This window comes from Anguilla rostrata, chromosome 13 (genome assembly GCF_018555375.3).
Source record: "Anguilla rostrata isolate EN2019 chromosome 13, ASM1855537v3, whole genome shotgun sequence".
In the NCBI taxonomy this organism is placed as follows: Eukaryota; Metazoa; Chordata; class Actinopteri; order Anguilliformes; family Anguillidae; genus Anguilla; species Anguilla rostrata.
Window position 1 is genome coordinate 23,955,457 of NC_057945.1, and position 16,701 is coordinate 23,972,157.

The 16,701-nt window shown below is 44.4% G+C and overlaps 1 protein-coding gene and 1 long non-coding RNA gene across 2 annotated transcripts; both read left to right on the plus strand.

Moving 5' to 3' along the window:
* The first annotated feature begins 1,299 nt into the window (after positions 1-1,299).
* On the plus strand, positions 1,300-16,008 carry LOC135238630 (RNA-binding protein 38-like). The gene is made up of 4 exons (XM_064306742.1): positions 1,300-1,848; positions 4,978-5,101; positions 6,624-6,678; positions 14,380-16,008. The coding sequence occupies exons 1-4, from the start codon at positions 1,639-1,641 to the stop codon at positions 14,675-14,677; spliced, it is 687 nt and encodes a 228-aa protein (XP_064162812.1). The 5' UTR covers positions 1,300-1,638; the 3' UTR covers positions 14,678-16,008.
* LOC135238635 (uncharacterized) lies at positions 6,685-13,025 on the plus strand. Its single transcript, XR_010325163.1, has 2 exons — positions 6,685-10,714; positions 11,725-13,025. It is a non-coding gene; the product is annotated as an uncharacterized LOC135238635 (long non-coding RNA).
* Positions 16,009-16,701: the final 693 nt, after the last annotated feature.

Sequence of the window (16,701 nt, forward strand, 5' to 3'; positions counted from 1 at the left end):
GGAAACTCATTAATTGTCCAGGAAATGTGATAATTTCCATTATTTATTTATTCTAACCTTTATGTAACCAGGGAAGACCGAGCGTGAGCAATGCTCTCTTGCCATGGGATACATAAAAATGCACAAATGATATCATTTCAGAATGCACAGAAATAGGAATCACAATCACACAATGACAAGACAAAGATAAGCAGTGGACAATAAAGAAAAGAATTGTGATACATTAAGAGAAATCACCGTTTATCCTGTTAGACCTTGTTTAAACGAATTAACATAGTCTGGAGGGTTTGAACATGGCACATTGTTCCATGTATGAGGTGCATAATGAATAAAAGGGATGGTTTTCCCAGTTCTGTATTCATAAGGCTTATCTGAAGTAATATACCATATACCATATTCTTGAGAGTGAGTATCCTAACTGATCTAAATAAATATAAAATGATTGCTTGTTAAATCACAGAGAGGCCTGTTAAAAACCTGAGCAAGGTATTTCACAACACTGAGGGATAAAGCTTGTCTGGAGAGACTTTACACACACATATATTATGACCATTTGTCTAATCTTGATTTGCATTCACCCAACAAATTCCAGATTTTCAAGGTTTCATTCAGTTTGGAGACATATCGATACCTACAGCAATTTCAAGGAGGATATAAACTACCACAAGATGGCAGTCCTGTATAGACAGTAGCTCACATTTTAAAAAATACAAACGTAAACCAGAGGCTTTAGAAAATAGCTTCGTGATCTGGGCAGCTTTTGGAACCTAAGCAACATTTTTCCAAGCGCAGGGATGTGTCATTTGCAGGCTGATACAGTGTAGTTTCACATTGTTATACAGTCTTGTAAACGCTCCCAGCGAACGAACGGGGCCGAAAGATGCGGCTCACCAGAAGAAACGAAAGTTACCTTCACCAATATTCTGCAAGTTATCACGGCGACGCTTTTAAGCCCTTTAAACTACCATCGTGCGTACATGCCCTTCGGAACATGTGCTTTTAAATGGCATTATCCGTTGAGATCCTGTCAATCAAGGACGGACAAATCAACTTCTTGGCATGAACAATTCTGAATAAAAACCTAATGGGAAACGACGTCTGTCCTTCTGCTTCGAATTTGGCATAATGAAACATTTAGTCCCGGGGTCGCAGGTTTTTAGCGTTACTGTCTTTGTGTAGTTTAAGACAACAGCAGGTGAAAGTGGAAAGCTGGGAGGTGGAGTGTAAGAGGGGGTCTGGCAGCATTAGGACAAAACACATTGGGCAAAACCACGGAGAGGCGTGGATAGATATACGCAGTATAAAACAGTTTCCGGGAGTTCAGTCAAAGCGGCAAGTCAAGTAAGCCACCTGCCGAGACGGCAGATCTGTGAACAATTAGTCGTAGCTCGAAAGGATGAAGTAAGGATCGCATGGAATAGAAGGTTCATACTTCGAGGAAGAAAGAAGAGTTAAATTGGAAAACAAAGGCTTGCTGTTCCATTGTGAAATTGGCCAGTAGGCTCGCAAGTTACCTTGAATGTTTTAATTTCATGCCAACGAGTAACGTTAGCCTAACTAGCTAGCCGAGTCACAATTAGCTAGCCATTTTTTACTGGTTAATTGTCGAATTTATTTCAGTAACCAGCTAGCTAACTAATGCTTTTACATCAGTTTGTGAACGGTGTCCTGGAGGCTATGCATCCAACAATTCAAAAAGACACTACTTTCACAAAAATTTTTGTGGGCGGTTTGCCTTACCACACTACCGACGCTTCTCTCCGAAAGTACTTCGAGGCATTTGGGGACATTGAAGAAGCGGTGGTGATAACGGATCGACAGACGGGGAAATCTAGAGGATACGGATTTGTAAGTAACATTGGCAATCGACACGTCCCCTAAGTTAATTCACCTTGGTTTCATTTTAAGAATCATTGCACTCGTGGTGTTCATAACATTCTGTGTTAATGCGAGCTAACGTTAGCCAAATTACCAGCGTCCACCTATAACTTAACGGTAAATTGCAAAGGTATTTGTTTCTTTGTTTGCAATGCACTGACACTTGGGCGGCCAAATGAGGATGGGGATGAGGTATTTTGCCAGCTCATGTTTGTATTGCTATGATAGCTTGCTGCTTCCTAAACAAGCAGCAGGCAAACTCAAAACTACTTCACTTAGCTATCTGTTATCCAGTTGGGTATGCCCCTGCTGCACCGTATTTTAAGTGAATGTCTGAAAATGAATCGTGGATTTTATGTGAATTCGAAGTCTAAAAAACGCCGCAGATGGGTGAACACATGGTTTTTAATGGATAACGGGGTATCGTAGGGTACAAGCAACAATTGTCTCTTGTCATACATGTCAGTCATTTACTTCACGCTGTGAATCGGTCGATTGTTATACTAAATGCCGCAACAACCCCGGACAATACTCTACACAACGTCGACCGTGGGATCGCAATATACCGTAACTTTACTGTCTAAGTCGATAGCTTGTTAGCCAACGTTGGTTATCGGTATGGTTGGTACAGTTGAAAGACAATTTTGATTATGAGTGTAATGTGAACAGCGAGTGCTACCGCATTCACGTGTTTCATCGGGAGCTAAAATAACTCTGTATATAACTATTGGAAAGGCGACCGGTAAAGATCGGAAAGTTCAAATATTGTATTAAAGCTAAAAATCGAGACTTTCAAAGTCATCACGTTTATCCACGACTTCTTCTGGAAATGAAAGTTATCATCTGCACGCAGAGCATTAGATTCTGGTGCAACTACGGATCAGATAACGTATCAGAGCACGTGAATGCTCCCGGTGCTTCTGATACTCCACGCGCCTTTGGCCTGTCAGTGTGCACGTTCATCAATCATTTTTAGGAAGCGCTTTTACACTCACATCTTACAATAATGACCAGTGTATTTCGAATATCACACGAGTTTTTCCCACAGCAAGAATTTAAGATAATCGAATACTTTTGTAAATATTTCTTAAATATATCCGATTTATTTCTTAAAATATATTTATATCTTAAATATTGCGATACAATTCCATAAAATATATTGGTGTTCTTTGTCAGAAGTTTGTTAAAATTAATTAAGCATTCATAGTACGTCACCAGGACCAGGGTTGAGAATCGCAGCTCTCGCAGCTGCAGAATAAAATAAATGGACAGTAGCAACATATTCTCGTTCCATATGTAGTTCATTAAGACTAGTAGTAATGAAGTATACATGTAATCCAGTGATGCTAAGGAGCTTAAGGAGTTTAAATCTTCTAACAAATGTTTTTCTTGCTGACTATGCTATATGGATCACGAGTTGAAAGGTAAGTAGTTTATTTCCGTAACATATGTCGTCTGTTCCTCCCTTCAGCGTATGTGTGAAAAGTTGAATTTGAAAAGTCTATTTTTTTTATTTTTGCTGTATGGCACGTGAACAGTGGTTCGTTCGCGCATGCTTTATATGGATATTTAAACAAGATCCCACGGTGGCACAAGGCCTGGTCTCTTTACTTATGTTTATTGAATAAGTCGAACTGCAGTGAAAGTGGGATTCATTTCTTTCCCTTAAGTTGGACTGCTCAGTCGTCTGGAGCATAAGGCCCTGTCACATTCCCTTTTGCAGTTTTTGCCATGAGATAAAAGGCAATGGTTAACTTCACTTTGTTGTGTCAAGAATTGTGATGTTGCCTGTCAAATAATTGTTTCATTGCTTAGCTAAACCACGCACACTGTGTATGATTCCTAAAAATTGGCATCATTACAAACAGGTTATTGATCATGTATTTTAAGTTTCTGTAGTAATACTCTACTAAAATAATCACACTTGTTTTTTCCCCTTTCATTAAGTAAACACTAGCCACTTCCATTATATTTTGTTTTGAGACAGTGACCTGGGCTTTTTACTAATATAGTTTGAAATGACTTGAGTAATTTTTGAGCAAAAAATCAGTTGGTTATACATTTTGTGCATGGAAACATGAGTTTCCTACTCTGTTTATTGTGAGTCAGGTGCAACTGGTTTCATCAATCACATATCCAATCCCCTCTGTTTTAGTCTCAACTGTGCGCATATAGGCTACACACACTGATGCCTACACTCATGTTGGTAACTGCTGGTTCTGCTGGACCTAAACACATTGAAAATACTTTGTATTAACATGCTAGATATAGGAGCCCTACAGTTAAATCATTAACGGATACCCGGGCTCGTTTCTGGGACAACCTGTTCAACCGGCTGGGGGAAACGTGGGTGTTTTTGATTTGGGAAAGCTCTTGGTGGTCTATGCTGTCTACTGCCATGAGAGCTACTTGTAGGAGCCTGCCTCTGCCAACTGAGGAGACCAACTTGATATTCTTGTTTCTCAATGGAACTTAAAATGGTGGGGGAAAAGTAGCACTTCCATAAAAGTATTCTTCTATCTTCTGTATGACAAACACCAGTACAAGGATGTGTTCCAGAACTTTCTCTCCTGTCTTTACTGTTTCTAGAGAGAGTCTATTTACAGCTGCAGTCATGCATTTACAGAATTTCTTCTGGAGAAAACCATTTTATGAATACTTTAAATCTTCCTCTGCTGTGTTGTCTGTTTTTGAGAGTGGTGTGTTGCTGACCTGGTCACTCACAGCTCTGTATTGAATACTACAGTGTGTGCAGTTTGTTCCATGGTAAAAAGTGTCCAGGTGTGTATGATGTCTTCAAGGCACACGCAGATGGTAGTGAAAATGCTGATTTATGAATGCTTTCTGGGTTTTGTAGTGCATTTTACACTGCACAAAGCTCGGTCTAGATTGTGGATCAGGGGTGGTGCGGGGCATAATCCATGGGATGCGGGCCTTCCGGATGATGTGGTGATCAGTGAATCTGCATAGAAATTTGCACAACATGACTGCCTCAAACACAGCTGCTGTCCTTGAAATTGGAGCCACTATCCAAGATTGTTGGCTGTGGTGGGTCTCCTCTTAGTGATTAACACTGTCTTTTTATGTTTCCTGTGTCAGGTGACCATGACAGACCGGGGAGCAGCAGAAAGAGCCTGTAAAGACCCTAACCCCATCATCGATGGTAGGAAAGCCAATGTCAACCTGGCCTATCTGGGGGCCAAGCCTCGGAGCCTGCAGACAGGTGAGCTGGTGCTGTACTGTACTGAAGCAATTGCATCACCATTCACTGGAGAGGTTAGAGGAAGGATGTAAACGCTATTTATGCAATTAATTGAAAAATTTGTTGGTACCAAGAGATCATATTAGTCACCCTCCCATGACTCAACTTTGTAGATCCCTAAAAGTTTGTATGTATATTCTGTAAAGTTTCTTTCAGTTGCCCTGAACAATAATCAGAAGTGAACTTTGAAGTGAATCATACAAATATGACCAGGAGACCACAGCTCATCCACCCGGGCCTAAGTAGCTTTAAGTCAGTCAGGTTTCCTTGAATTACCAGTACATCTTTGTCACAACCATACACCAAGCAAGTCGCTTAAAGAGATGTCATTTTTCCAGTGGGCCCTTGTTCTCTCCTGTAGATTTGTGTGGAATGTAGGGTGTGAATTAGTCACTGGCACGCAGGCAAGTGCACCAAAGGAGGGTACCCTTTAGCTGCAGGGCTCATGGACTGAGGGGAATAAATAAATAATAATAAATAAATAAAATGGCGCTACCTGGGGTCTCCTCATTTTCAGCTGCCTGGCTCTGGCAGAGGTGGCTTCTTCCATATAGCTGGTGCTCTCTCACTACACTGATTTTGCAAATGACAGGTCCTGCTTTAGTCCTTTCAAATTTTGTGCCTACTCCCATTTGTTTAAAATCCTGCCCTACCCTTGATTACTGTATTGTATTTTTTGATTTAGCCCCGAAAAAGTTTTGACAGCCAAGGCAGCCATTATAGGGCTCAGACTCGCGTACACTGGTCGCTGTGTGCACACGTACCCGCCCTGTCACAAGTGCACAGCTTCATAGGGACAGTCACAAAGGAACAGCCCGGGTCACAAATCAAAGTTTGGCCGGCAATCACCTTGATTTGCATATACTGAAAAAAATATCACTGCTGACTCTGAGGTCTAATGGTGTGGACTCTTTGAATACTGTATGTTGACATTGAGTCTTGTTCTGTGTGCAGGCTCTGAAGTCTCATTTGTAAGGCCTCAGTGCTCGCTGTGGGTCCTCTCGCACTGATGTGCAAACACTGCAAGAGAGACTGGCTTTCAAAGGCTTTAACAACAGATAAAAGGGCAGTGTTACCCCAAATCACCACACAATGTGAGAATAATCCCAAAAATTTGGAAAATGAAAGTGGATGTGGATTTCAGTGCAAAAAAAATGTTTCTTCCACCAGTCATGTCAACATGGGACCCATTTGTTGAAAGGGACTTGTTTACCCCCCCCCCCCAATAAAAATTCACACACCACACACACACATGGTCATATGGTCCATGTACTGTATTGGCCTCATCTTTTTATATTTTTTTTATTCTTTTTTTCTTCTTTGTTTTTTAAGGCTATGTAGGTTTGTGTCTTTCTGTCCATATGTTTTTCTCATTGTCAGACATTGTTTGTCTGCTTAGAGGTGTGTGTGTGTGTGTGTGTGTGTGTGTGTGTGTTTGTGTGTGTGCGCGTCACCCTAACCCTTTCCCTACTCTCACTTCCAGGCTTGTCGGTGGGTGTGCAGCAGGTTCATCCGACGCTCATCCAGAGGCAGTATGGGTAAGTTCGCTTGCACTGGGGCGTGTGGCGCTCTCCTGGGTCTTTACTGTGTGTTCTCACATGAGATCTCTCATTAAATGTGTCTGTGCTTAGAGTCTCCCAGGTCCTGGACCCCCTTAAAGAGCTTCTCCCACCTCCCTCTGCGCATTGAAAGAGCGCTCCACCAAGACAGGAGCTATTATGGGTGTTTATTGGCTTGGCAGATGTTTTTATTTGCAGTGCTCAGCAGACAGTTTGATTACATTTCTGGAAGATGTTAAAAGGTTGCAGTGTTTGGGACAGGGCAGTCCAAGTGCACGGTCTGTACAGAAGATCTCCTGCCCTGGAGGGCAGGCTTTTAAGGGTTTAAAAGCTGTAGTGCTACTTTGATATAGCTCTTTGCGCTTGGCCAGCAGTCCCAGTGCAAGTCGGTGGCTTGAAGCTACCAGTAGAGACTAGTATTTAATCAGGCCCTGGAGAGCCAGGTTCAGGCTGCATGCTCACATGCTAATGGGCAGGTAATTAGCACTACAGTGACATGAGTTTAAGCGGACTCCCCTGGAGGCCCCTGTGGCCCCCGTTATCACCGTACAGCACCCGCCACTGCATCACTGCACTGCACCTTTCTCTGCCCCCTGTCTGCCCCCTGCCCCGTTTTACTGTCAAGCACTACTGTGGACAGATGGGACTTTCAAAACCTTTTCTTGTGTGACATTTGTGATATTAAATGTGGTGTGAGAAAATGATTTCACATTGGTTAAACACTTGAAGTAAATGCTATTGAAATATGACATTGTCTCAGAACTACCGCTCCAGACATGCAAATTTAGTTTAGAATTGGTGCCAAATCATGCTTTGTGCTAGGGATGTTAGCAATTAATCGATGATCAATTATTCTTCATTACGCATTCACGTCGATCAAGCTTAATGAGTAAAAAGATTAATTGTATTTTGTATATTTCTTTCAGAGAGAAACATTATGATTTAAATAGTCCTCCAGATAGAGCTGTATAGTTCAACCTCCTTAGCTAGGCTTGGACATGTACATCCGGGTACTGGCGCAGATACTGTTGGTAAGGTGTCAAGCTCATGGGCGGAGTCAGCAAGGGAGAAAACAGTCTATCACTGTTCTGCGTAGGGACCTGTAGATCAAGCTAGCCATCATTGCTATTTTATTGTAATGTCAGCAAATTACATTGAATCGTTGTTTCCTAAAGATCAGCGAAGGTATTTTGGCTAAATGAACCAAATCGGACTCGGGTAGGCTACAGTCCGTATGCGGCTTCAGAGTGGACAAATGATCCAAATCAGTAGCTTGTGGTTACTTATGATTCCCTGACATCTTCATCTATCTTTATGATTTCCCCAGTAAGGAACCACGTTAACTACAATATGGTCCATGAGCATGAAAAGTAAACTGCCTTGTTGACCATAATCGAATGCTTTCACTTTGAACATTTGATTGCAGAAGCAATGTTAACTATCATTTTGTGGGCTAGCTGTTGCTAGCCATGGTTTTTTTGCCAAAAAATCTAAGTGCAAATCCAGGTTTTTAAATCGGTTTGCTATGCAGTAGGCAACACAGTAGTTTGTTTTTGCTATTTTGAGAACTGCAATGTTTTAATATATATTACTAGGATTTTGTCCTAATTTAAGACTTAATTTACTGACCGCTTCATTGATTTCCTGGAAACTGCAAAACCCCCCCCTTTGGGAGTTGAATCTATTTCAAGTGCTCAAATGTGACCCCTGTGCCCCACTTGCCTTGCCTGTGCCCTGTTGCTGAGTTGCAATAGTGACCAAAGGACAACATGTCTTCCACTTATTACACATGATGATGGTGTACTTGGGGTACACCTGTACTGTTTTAACAGACAATTTTAAGTGTAGCAGGCAGTAGGAAGAGACGCTAAATTCTCTGAGCTGAGGTGTTTACGTTGCCTTTTTGTCTAAATTTAAGAGCCATCTAAACATACTGTTCTGTGTTTTCACGTTGTGTTCAGTATTTTGATCTTATTCATTCTGAATGCGAGTGAAAAGAAGCTCGTTCACAAAGCCTGGGGTCAGGAAAAGTATTGCCTCTTGCGTCACTCGCATTTTTATTGGTGAGCTGTTTAACCGCAGTTCATGGAATTTAGGCCTGCGTTAATGACTATCGATTATTTGTTAACATTAAGATTAATTGATCAAATGAATTATTGTGAATTTGCTTCCCTACTTTGTGCGCTTAGAAGATGCTCTTAAAAATTCCATTTCTGAATTCTATTTTTTAAAAAGTTACAATAAAATGTATTTGATAAAATGTGGCATTGTAAAAACAGTCAGCCTCGATAGCCTGCAGACGTGAACATAGGTCTCAGAGTGCAGATAAGATGATGGGTTGCCATGGTTTTTATGTTCATTGTGGTTTCTTAGAGCAGAGTTGGGCAGAGGTGTCTCTTGAATATCAGCTTCTCGGCAGCAGTCTAGCTGCAGGTCTTGTTCAGTTGTGTTCCTCTCTTCAGCCGGCAGTGAGCCTGCGCAGAGTGTGCCTGGCTTTGTGCTGGTGTGCACAGTGCGTTTATGCTAACCAAGAGCCCGGTGGGGGGCCACTGCCTGCTGAACTGGGGCAATGCGTAAAAGAGCTAACTAACTGCAAAACTAATGCACACAGGCCCCTTCAGTCAAACAGGAAACACCTTGAAAAAATAATCTCATTTCCTCCCCGTGTTCCTTTATGCCTGGCAGTGCGAGGTGGCAGCTCTGCTGCACAAAGAGTACCAACTAGTGTATATGTTCAGTTTGTGTTCGGTGTGTCCTGGGTCGTAAATCTAGCTGCTGGTGACGCTATTGAAGTCAGGGAGTCTGTAAACAACCAGACAGTCCATACAGACGGTTTTCCTGTTTTCCTGTAAAGCGTCTTTGTGCCCTGTGTCTCTGTAAAAGGCGCTATACAAACTCAGTTTAAATGAACCAAGAAAGTGCTCTGTGGTTGCCATGTGAGTTGGAAAAATTGCAGTCTGGAGCAATTTCCTCTGATTCTGTGTGTGGAATATTGGTCCGCAAACAGCCCGTCTCTCTTGTGACACACCTCTTACTGCCCATCTATCACCATTAGGTGTTTGTTACTGAGCGTGAAGATGGCATTTGGCCAGACTTGTTTGTGGTCCTTGGATTGTGCAGAGTAGTGGGGAAAGCGTGGATGTGTGGTTATGCTCTCGCTGCACAGACTGTGCTGTGCGGGTTCAGGGAAGGGCACCGGGCCACTGTCCTCCGCTCTGGCATCATAGGATGCTTATTATTAGGCCCTGTCAGGTTGACATGTAGAGGGTATGATTTGTATGTGAGAATGTCCCTTCCTATCTTAGTGGCCACAGATATCTCCATGCTGAAGCTCTGCAGAGTGGAACCTGTTCACTAATGCTCGACTGGCAGGTGTTTGAGGGGGCAGGGCTGAAAGGGGATAGTTGTCATCTCAGCCTGTTCTTCTACCTGTTGTGTGTGTGTGTGTGTGTGTGTGTGTGGCCTGCCAGCTCTGGGAAAACTTGGAAAACATCACGTCAATCAGTCCCACTCTTTTTTTCGGTTGAATTCGATTAATTTTCATTCCAGTAATTCCACTTTCATTCCCCCCCTTTTTTCCATATTTTAAAATTAAAAGTGAACAAAATGACAAGGAAGATGTTTGTGCCATACATGCAGTCTCAGTTGCAGTGCTGAAAGTGTTTCTTGGAGGGAGAGGCCTGTCTGAAGAGGTTGTGGCGTGTGCAGGGTGAGGGCGGGGAGGGTCAGAGGAGGGCGCAGGCCAGTCCAATCACATGTACCCTGTGTCACGGTGCCCTGGCGAGAGAGAGGCTGCCAGAGCAGTCTGAACTCTCTCCCTCTCTCTGTCTCTCTCTTCCTGTCTTTCTTTTCCCCTCTGTCTCTTCTCCCCCTTCTCTTTGTCTGTGTCTACGTCTCTTTCACACAACAGAGGACAGGCCGTGTTCGAAGGTTTTGTAAGCTTCCTGCTTCAACAAAAGCAGCTTGCCCTCAGGAGGGGGATTAGGCCCCCGAGGCGCTGAAACCTGACACCCTGGTGAGCTATCTGCTGGGGGGGGAAAGGGGCCGGGGGTGGGGGCGGGGGCGGAGGCGGGGTCGGGCAGCAGATGGGCATGAGCCTGGCTTTGCTGAACTGGCATTGTTGGGGATTGTGCTAATTGGGGCAGTGGTGCCAACTGCGCCCGTCCTCACCTTCCACAGGTGGCAAGCGAGTTTGGCCCATTAAATATTCACACAGTCCCCTATTGAGCCCTCAGCACCCCAGGGCCAATTCAGAGGCCACATTCTGCACTGAGCGCACCAAAATGGCCTGCCTGTTTTTCTTATTTTTCTTTTTTATTTCTTTGTGTTGTTTCCTGCCTTTCATTATTATGATGGGCCCTATCTCACAGTGGCACCCATACGGTTTGCACAAGTGCTGAAAACCTCAGTGACACCTTGGTTTTGTTATCCCTTCTGAGGAATTTCCCGTGACGTCCCCGCGGGGGGGGGAGAAGTTAGCCATGTCAGTTTAAGTGGTGTGACTTTTCTGTGTCTGTGAAAGTGCGACATCAGACGTGTGAGTTGGAGTGGAGCGATGCAGAGCTCCTTTCCCCCCCACTTACCTCCTCTTAACTCCTTTCTCATTCAAATAAGATGCCTTACGGTTTACAAATAAGGGTTGACTATGCAGACGCAACGCAAGGCCCTATGAGAATGGGGAAATATCAGTCTGATCGCTCAGTGTCTCTCACAAGCACTAATAGTCATTCTTTCTTCCCCCCTCTGAGGAGGTTGAGCAGCAAACAGCCCGAACGCAGATACTGCTGACTACCTTGTGTGGCATGCTGGCGGAAAGCAGAGAGCTAAAGTCTCTTGGGTATAATTGAGGCCATTACTTTTTGAACATTTTTGTGGCGGATATCAGCGTTCTCTGTGGCCTGATTCAGCTTCCGTTTTGCCTGAAGTTTGACCTGGTCATTGCGGTCGTGCTGAATGCTGACATGCTATGTTAATCCTGTCCCCCCTCCCCCCCCCCCCCCCGCCCTGGATGTCATGTGCTCCCAGTTGAAGCGGACTGAAGGTGCCCATGGAGCAGGAACCCCTCTGCAGCAAGGGGGTGTCATGCCACCCATCTCCCAAGGTGGGGTCTGAGGTTGCAGTGGAGTGGATTTCTGCAGTGCGTGTTTGGGGAGGGGGTGACCATGAGGAAGACCTCCCTCTCCCCCCTCCCCCTTCTGTAGCATGGCTTTGGAGTGCGGTGGGGTGTGGTGGTGATTGCAGTTTGAAGTGTGATGGCTTGAAGGGAGGAGGGACATCAAAGGGTGTGAGCCCCCCCTTCCTGTGGATTGTGCACGTGTGCTGTGACATTCACTGGAGTTTTGTGCTGGTTTCTTGCTTGACAGTGAAAAGGGGGGTATGAGGGTTTTCCTGTCAGTTAAGTTTTAGTCTCTGCTCATGTCACTCTGTCTATTATAATACAAGGCAACCCACTGGTAAGAATAGTATCAGTCCAAGATGGATTTTGGATGAGCAGTAGTCTACATATTATAAGTAGCATGCATTCAAATGAATGGAAGAAGCAAAATTGTGTGAACACCAAATACAGCAATTCTAAATACAGCAAGTCGTATACAGTGGAAAAAAATCTTACTCATTTCAGTTTCTTGGAAATGAGAATTTCTTGCAGGCAAATGGTGATGTGCTGAAGTTTAACTTAAGTATGTTTGCTGAAAGCTGCAACGACAAAAAATATAGGCCTAGTCATTTGGCAGATGCTTTCTATGAAAGCAGCTTACCAAATGTGTGCATTTAATGTCGTAAACAAATGCCACCTGACCTGAAGAGAGAGGCAAAGTTGCAGTCAAATCAGTGCCGTCATCAAGGTGTAGGCTTCAAGTCTTAAGTCTGTTCTGTGCGGAATTAACTAATTTCAGCCATAATTGTTTTTAAAGGTGAGAACCAAGGGCTGCTGGGTGGCTCATCCAGTGAAGTCACTGTTGTTGTTTCAGGATGGGCCCCATAGTCTCCTGTGGCCAACTGTGGCCAGCAGCACCACAGGCAACATAATTGGGTTAGTGAGGGTTCAGATGGCTGGCATCCTCATTGCTCTCTTGCGACCCCTGCTGGTCGATCAAGCACCTATGATCTGCTTGCTTAAGCTGCACATGAAGTGTCTTCCTCTGAGCCATGTCTGTGCAAGCCTTGCTTGTGGGCTGCAGTGTGAAAAGAAGCATCTGGCGACATCATGTGCTTTGGAGGAGAGTGCATGTTTGTCTACACTCTCGCATCGGCTGCAGAGATTGCAGTATGAGCTTGGCTTTGTACAATTGGGCATTCCACACTGGGAAGAAAATTGGGGGGGGGGGGGGTATAAAAAAGAAAGAATGAGAGTTATGTTGCTGCATTGCCTCTTAATATATGGCCAAAAATGTCACTGCTGCAGGCATTTGAACTTTTGAAACAAATGAACCATTTCGCTTGTGTAATTTTGTGATTTGGCAGTGATCTCATTGCAGAGTTGTTCAGCTCATTCAATATGCTGAAAAGAAAAGGCAACTAATACGAGATTAGATTCTACATCCTATGTTTATTTCATGTTTTGACTAAACTGATAGAGTAATCATTCTTCAATACAAGGTCTTTATTATGTGGAGTACTGAAACTGCATTTGAATAGGAACATTAGGAAGTGGAAAGAGTTTCCGTCATTGAGACCAGATTATTCCAATACCAGATTTGCCTCTAAGCAGGTTACACTGTATGATTACAGAGGACATTGGCAGGGTGCTTATGCTGTCCCTTCTCCTGTAAAGCAGCAAGATTATAAAAATGAGCTCATTGTCTGTGAGTATTTAGGGTAGGGTAGTTTAAATACATCCATTCCCCCCCCCCCACATCCCCTGGCCCCCAGGTCACGCTCAGTCCTCTGTCACCCATGAGGAGCGCAGGGCACCCATGAGGGGAGAGTCTGCAAGATAAAGTTCAAAAATAACCACCACCCGCCCCCCTCCATCCCCAACAGAGGGAGAGCAATAGAGAGCTGTTCCTAATAACCCCTCAGTGGAGTGAAAACACTGCTGCTGTGCTTTTATATAAGCACACTTAACTGCCAGGGTGCTGTAGGAGGGGACATGTGCTTGTGAGTGTGAGTTCAGCATGGAAAAGGCAGTAGCAGCTGTTATACCGTTATACCCTTTTATGTCGGGATGTCCACCATGTTCTCTGGACCTTGTGCTTTTAGTTCACTTATAGCAAGAATGGAGATTGCCACCTTCTGCGTCTAAGCATGTGCCCTCTTGCTTCACAGAAAGTATTTGGTTGAAGGGGCTGGTTTTGCATCACAAAATCTGCCAGCTTAGTAAAGTATTCACTTTTTTTCAAAAGTATGCCTGGATAATTCAAAAGAAAAAATAATGTTGCTGTTTATTCCTTTGATTACTTTGAATTAAGTGAAAATACCTAACTGGAAGCCAGTGAACTTGAGCATAGCCTGTCTCTTGTGGAAAGCCAGGTCTGCCTGTGTTGTCTCAGCAGCCAAGGTCTGCTCCACGAGTCTGCTTTGTTTGTGTTTCTTTGTGTGTCTTCCTCTGTGGTCATGATGCACACCATCCTGTGACTTTGTGCCTTTTGTGTGTCCCAAAATAGGTAATGTCATTTTGTTTCCTTTCTTCCCCCCCCCCCCCCCCATCACCCTGCCCCAATTTGCTACCCCTGTCTGCAGACTGGCCCAGCAGTACATTTACCCACAATCCTTTGTGCAGCCCAGCCTGGTGCTGCCCTCCCAGATGGCCTCAGTCAGCTCCCCCTACCTGGACTACAGCAGCACCTACGCCCAGTATGCTTCGGCTGCCTTTGAGCAGTACCCATACTCTGCCTCTCCAGGGTTCCTGGGGTACGCCTACACGCCCAGCCCCACCGCGCCCACACCCGTCCCTCAGTCCCTCCCCTCGGGGGCCGGCGTGGCCACCGCCTTCCTGCAGTACCCCCCGCAGCCGCTGCAGCCGGACCGCATGCAGTGAGCTCCCGTGGGAGTGGTGGTGTGCGGTTCGCTGAGGGGAAGCTGAGAGGCATCGCTCTATGACATCAGGAGGAAACCCCGTCACTGCGAGCGTGGGGTGTTGTGTCAAAGGGCTTACAGAAGCACACAGCAAGGCTGTGCATTCTGTTTAATAATGTTATTACTCTTACTGTTGTTATCATTGTTATTGTTATTAATGTTCTTATTGTTACTCTCAATGTTGTTGTGTATTGTCCTTGTCCATGTTCTTATGATTATATTGTTTCAATCAGAGGAAACCTCACTCTTGTCCGTTGCCATGTTCACACTCAAACGAGCTGTCGTTAGTACCTGCATTGCGGGCTGGTGGGGTGAGGGTTGGTGGCACAAGGATGGACATTCAAGGCAGGGCCAGGCAAGGGCGAAGCTGTGGAGGGACATCTTACCTTGTGGTCAAGGAAGGATGATACGGGCTCTGCTTCTTGGGCGAAATGGGAGGCAGGGGCTCCAGCAGAGGAAATGCTGTCGTGCCTCCCCAGCCACCAGCAGCCGTACTCCATTGTGAACGAGGAGGATCGGGACTCCCTCGCTCTGCAGAGCTTTAACCGGTACTCAGCCATGGAGGAACAAGGACCAAAGGGGTCCTCCCAGAGCTAACGGCGCATGAAGATGACATCAGTATCACCTGCTTTTTCTGAGGCCTTAATCTTTTCACCCCCCTTACCCTGCACTTCCATAATGTGAATATTAAGACCTTGCTCTTCACTTTTTATATGAGACTCCTTAATGCCAACATTAGAATTTCTTGTTCTTTTTCAAAGGCAGGTTCATGTCTTTTCTAATTAGATTATCGTAGTTTGATGTAGATAATCACAGCTAATTTCAATATGCAATTATGATAGGGAGGGAGGGGGGCAGAGTATGTGGGGGTGTACAAGGTAGATGACACTGTAATACATATTTTATATAACTGTTAATCATATCAAATGTTGCTTTTTAAAAGGACATTCATGTACAACATTTTTAATATTGCTGCCGCAAATTAAAATGTATATTACAGTATTTATGTTAAGATATTTAAAAACATAAGTTAAACTTTTTTTCCTTCATTTTTTACATTTTATTTAAAATAACTGTCCACAGGAAATGGATGATAAGTCTTTGCATCGCAGTCCTCGGTCAAGGCCTTTCTTTGTGGACTGTTTATTGATGTCCTGCAGTTAATGTCACCGGTCCCTGCAGGGTATTTTGGTCACTGCTGTATTTGGAGCATTTCGTTTTCATGTTATTTACATAGCAACGCCATACCAAAAAAATGTTCTGGAAAAAAAATAAAGAATTTCTACATACAAATGTTTTTAATGTATAAGGAATGGGGGAGTATACCTTTATGTAACAAAATGAAAATGAAGAATTGGTTGATTGGTTGAATCGAATGAGCGAATGATCCATATGGAGAGGTGTGTGCCTGTGCATACGTGTACACGTGCTGTCCATATCAATCTGCTGCTTGTTCTTTTTTTTCCCCTTTCTTTGCAATGCTGTCTAATTAGGCGTTAACTGGGTGTGCCAGACAAAAGCCCTTCATAAAATGATCAGTTGTATAGTCTTTAAAGTGCTCCAGTTTTCTTCAGGGTTTAGAAACCAATACATTCCCTTAGTCAATGTTGTACACTAACACTGCAGTTGCCGTTTGACTTTCTCCCTTATCTGTGATTACCCCGCTGAGTGACGTCTTGATGATTTTCCTATCCTACCAGGTTAGAAATACATTCATGACTGATTGGGGGAAAACCCATGGAGCTCCCTGCAAAGCCTCCGCAGCGCTCCGTAGTTCTTATATGGAAGCACAGCGGCGGTCACGGTGGCCTCAGCTGGGTCTGGATGAGGGAGCGGCGCTGCAGCCCCAGAGCCCCCGCTCCAGGAGCGGAGCGCCCCGCAGTCTGGCGGCCAGAGGCCAGCTGCTGCCTCGCGCTGACGCACGTGCCGAGGCTGGGCGTGGCCCGGAACGCCGAGTGCAGCGTTGGAAGGCGCGTTATCTGCCCG

Coding starts and splice junctions, on each gene's coding strand:
- LOC135238630 (XM_064306742.1), top strand. CDS start 1,639: ATGCTTTTACATCAGTTTGTGAACGGTGTCCTGGAGGCTATGCATCCA. Junction 1,849..4,977: donor AATCTAGAGGATACGGATTT/GTAAGTAACATT, acceptor TTCCTGTGTCAG/GTGACCATGACAGACCGGGG. Junction 5,102..6,623: donor GCCTCGGAGCCTGCAGACAG/GTGAGCTGGTGC, acceptor TCTCACTTCCAG/GCTTGTCGGTGGGTGTGCAG.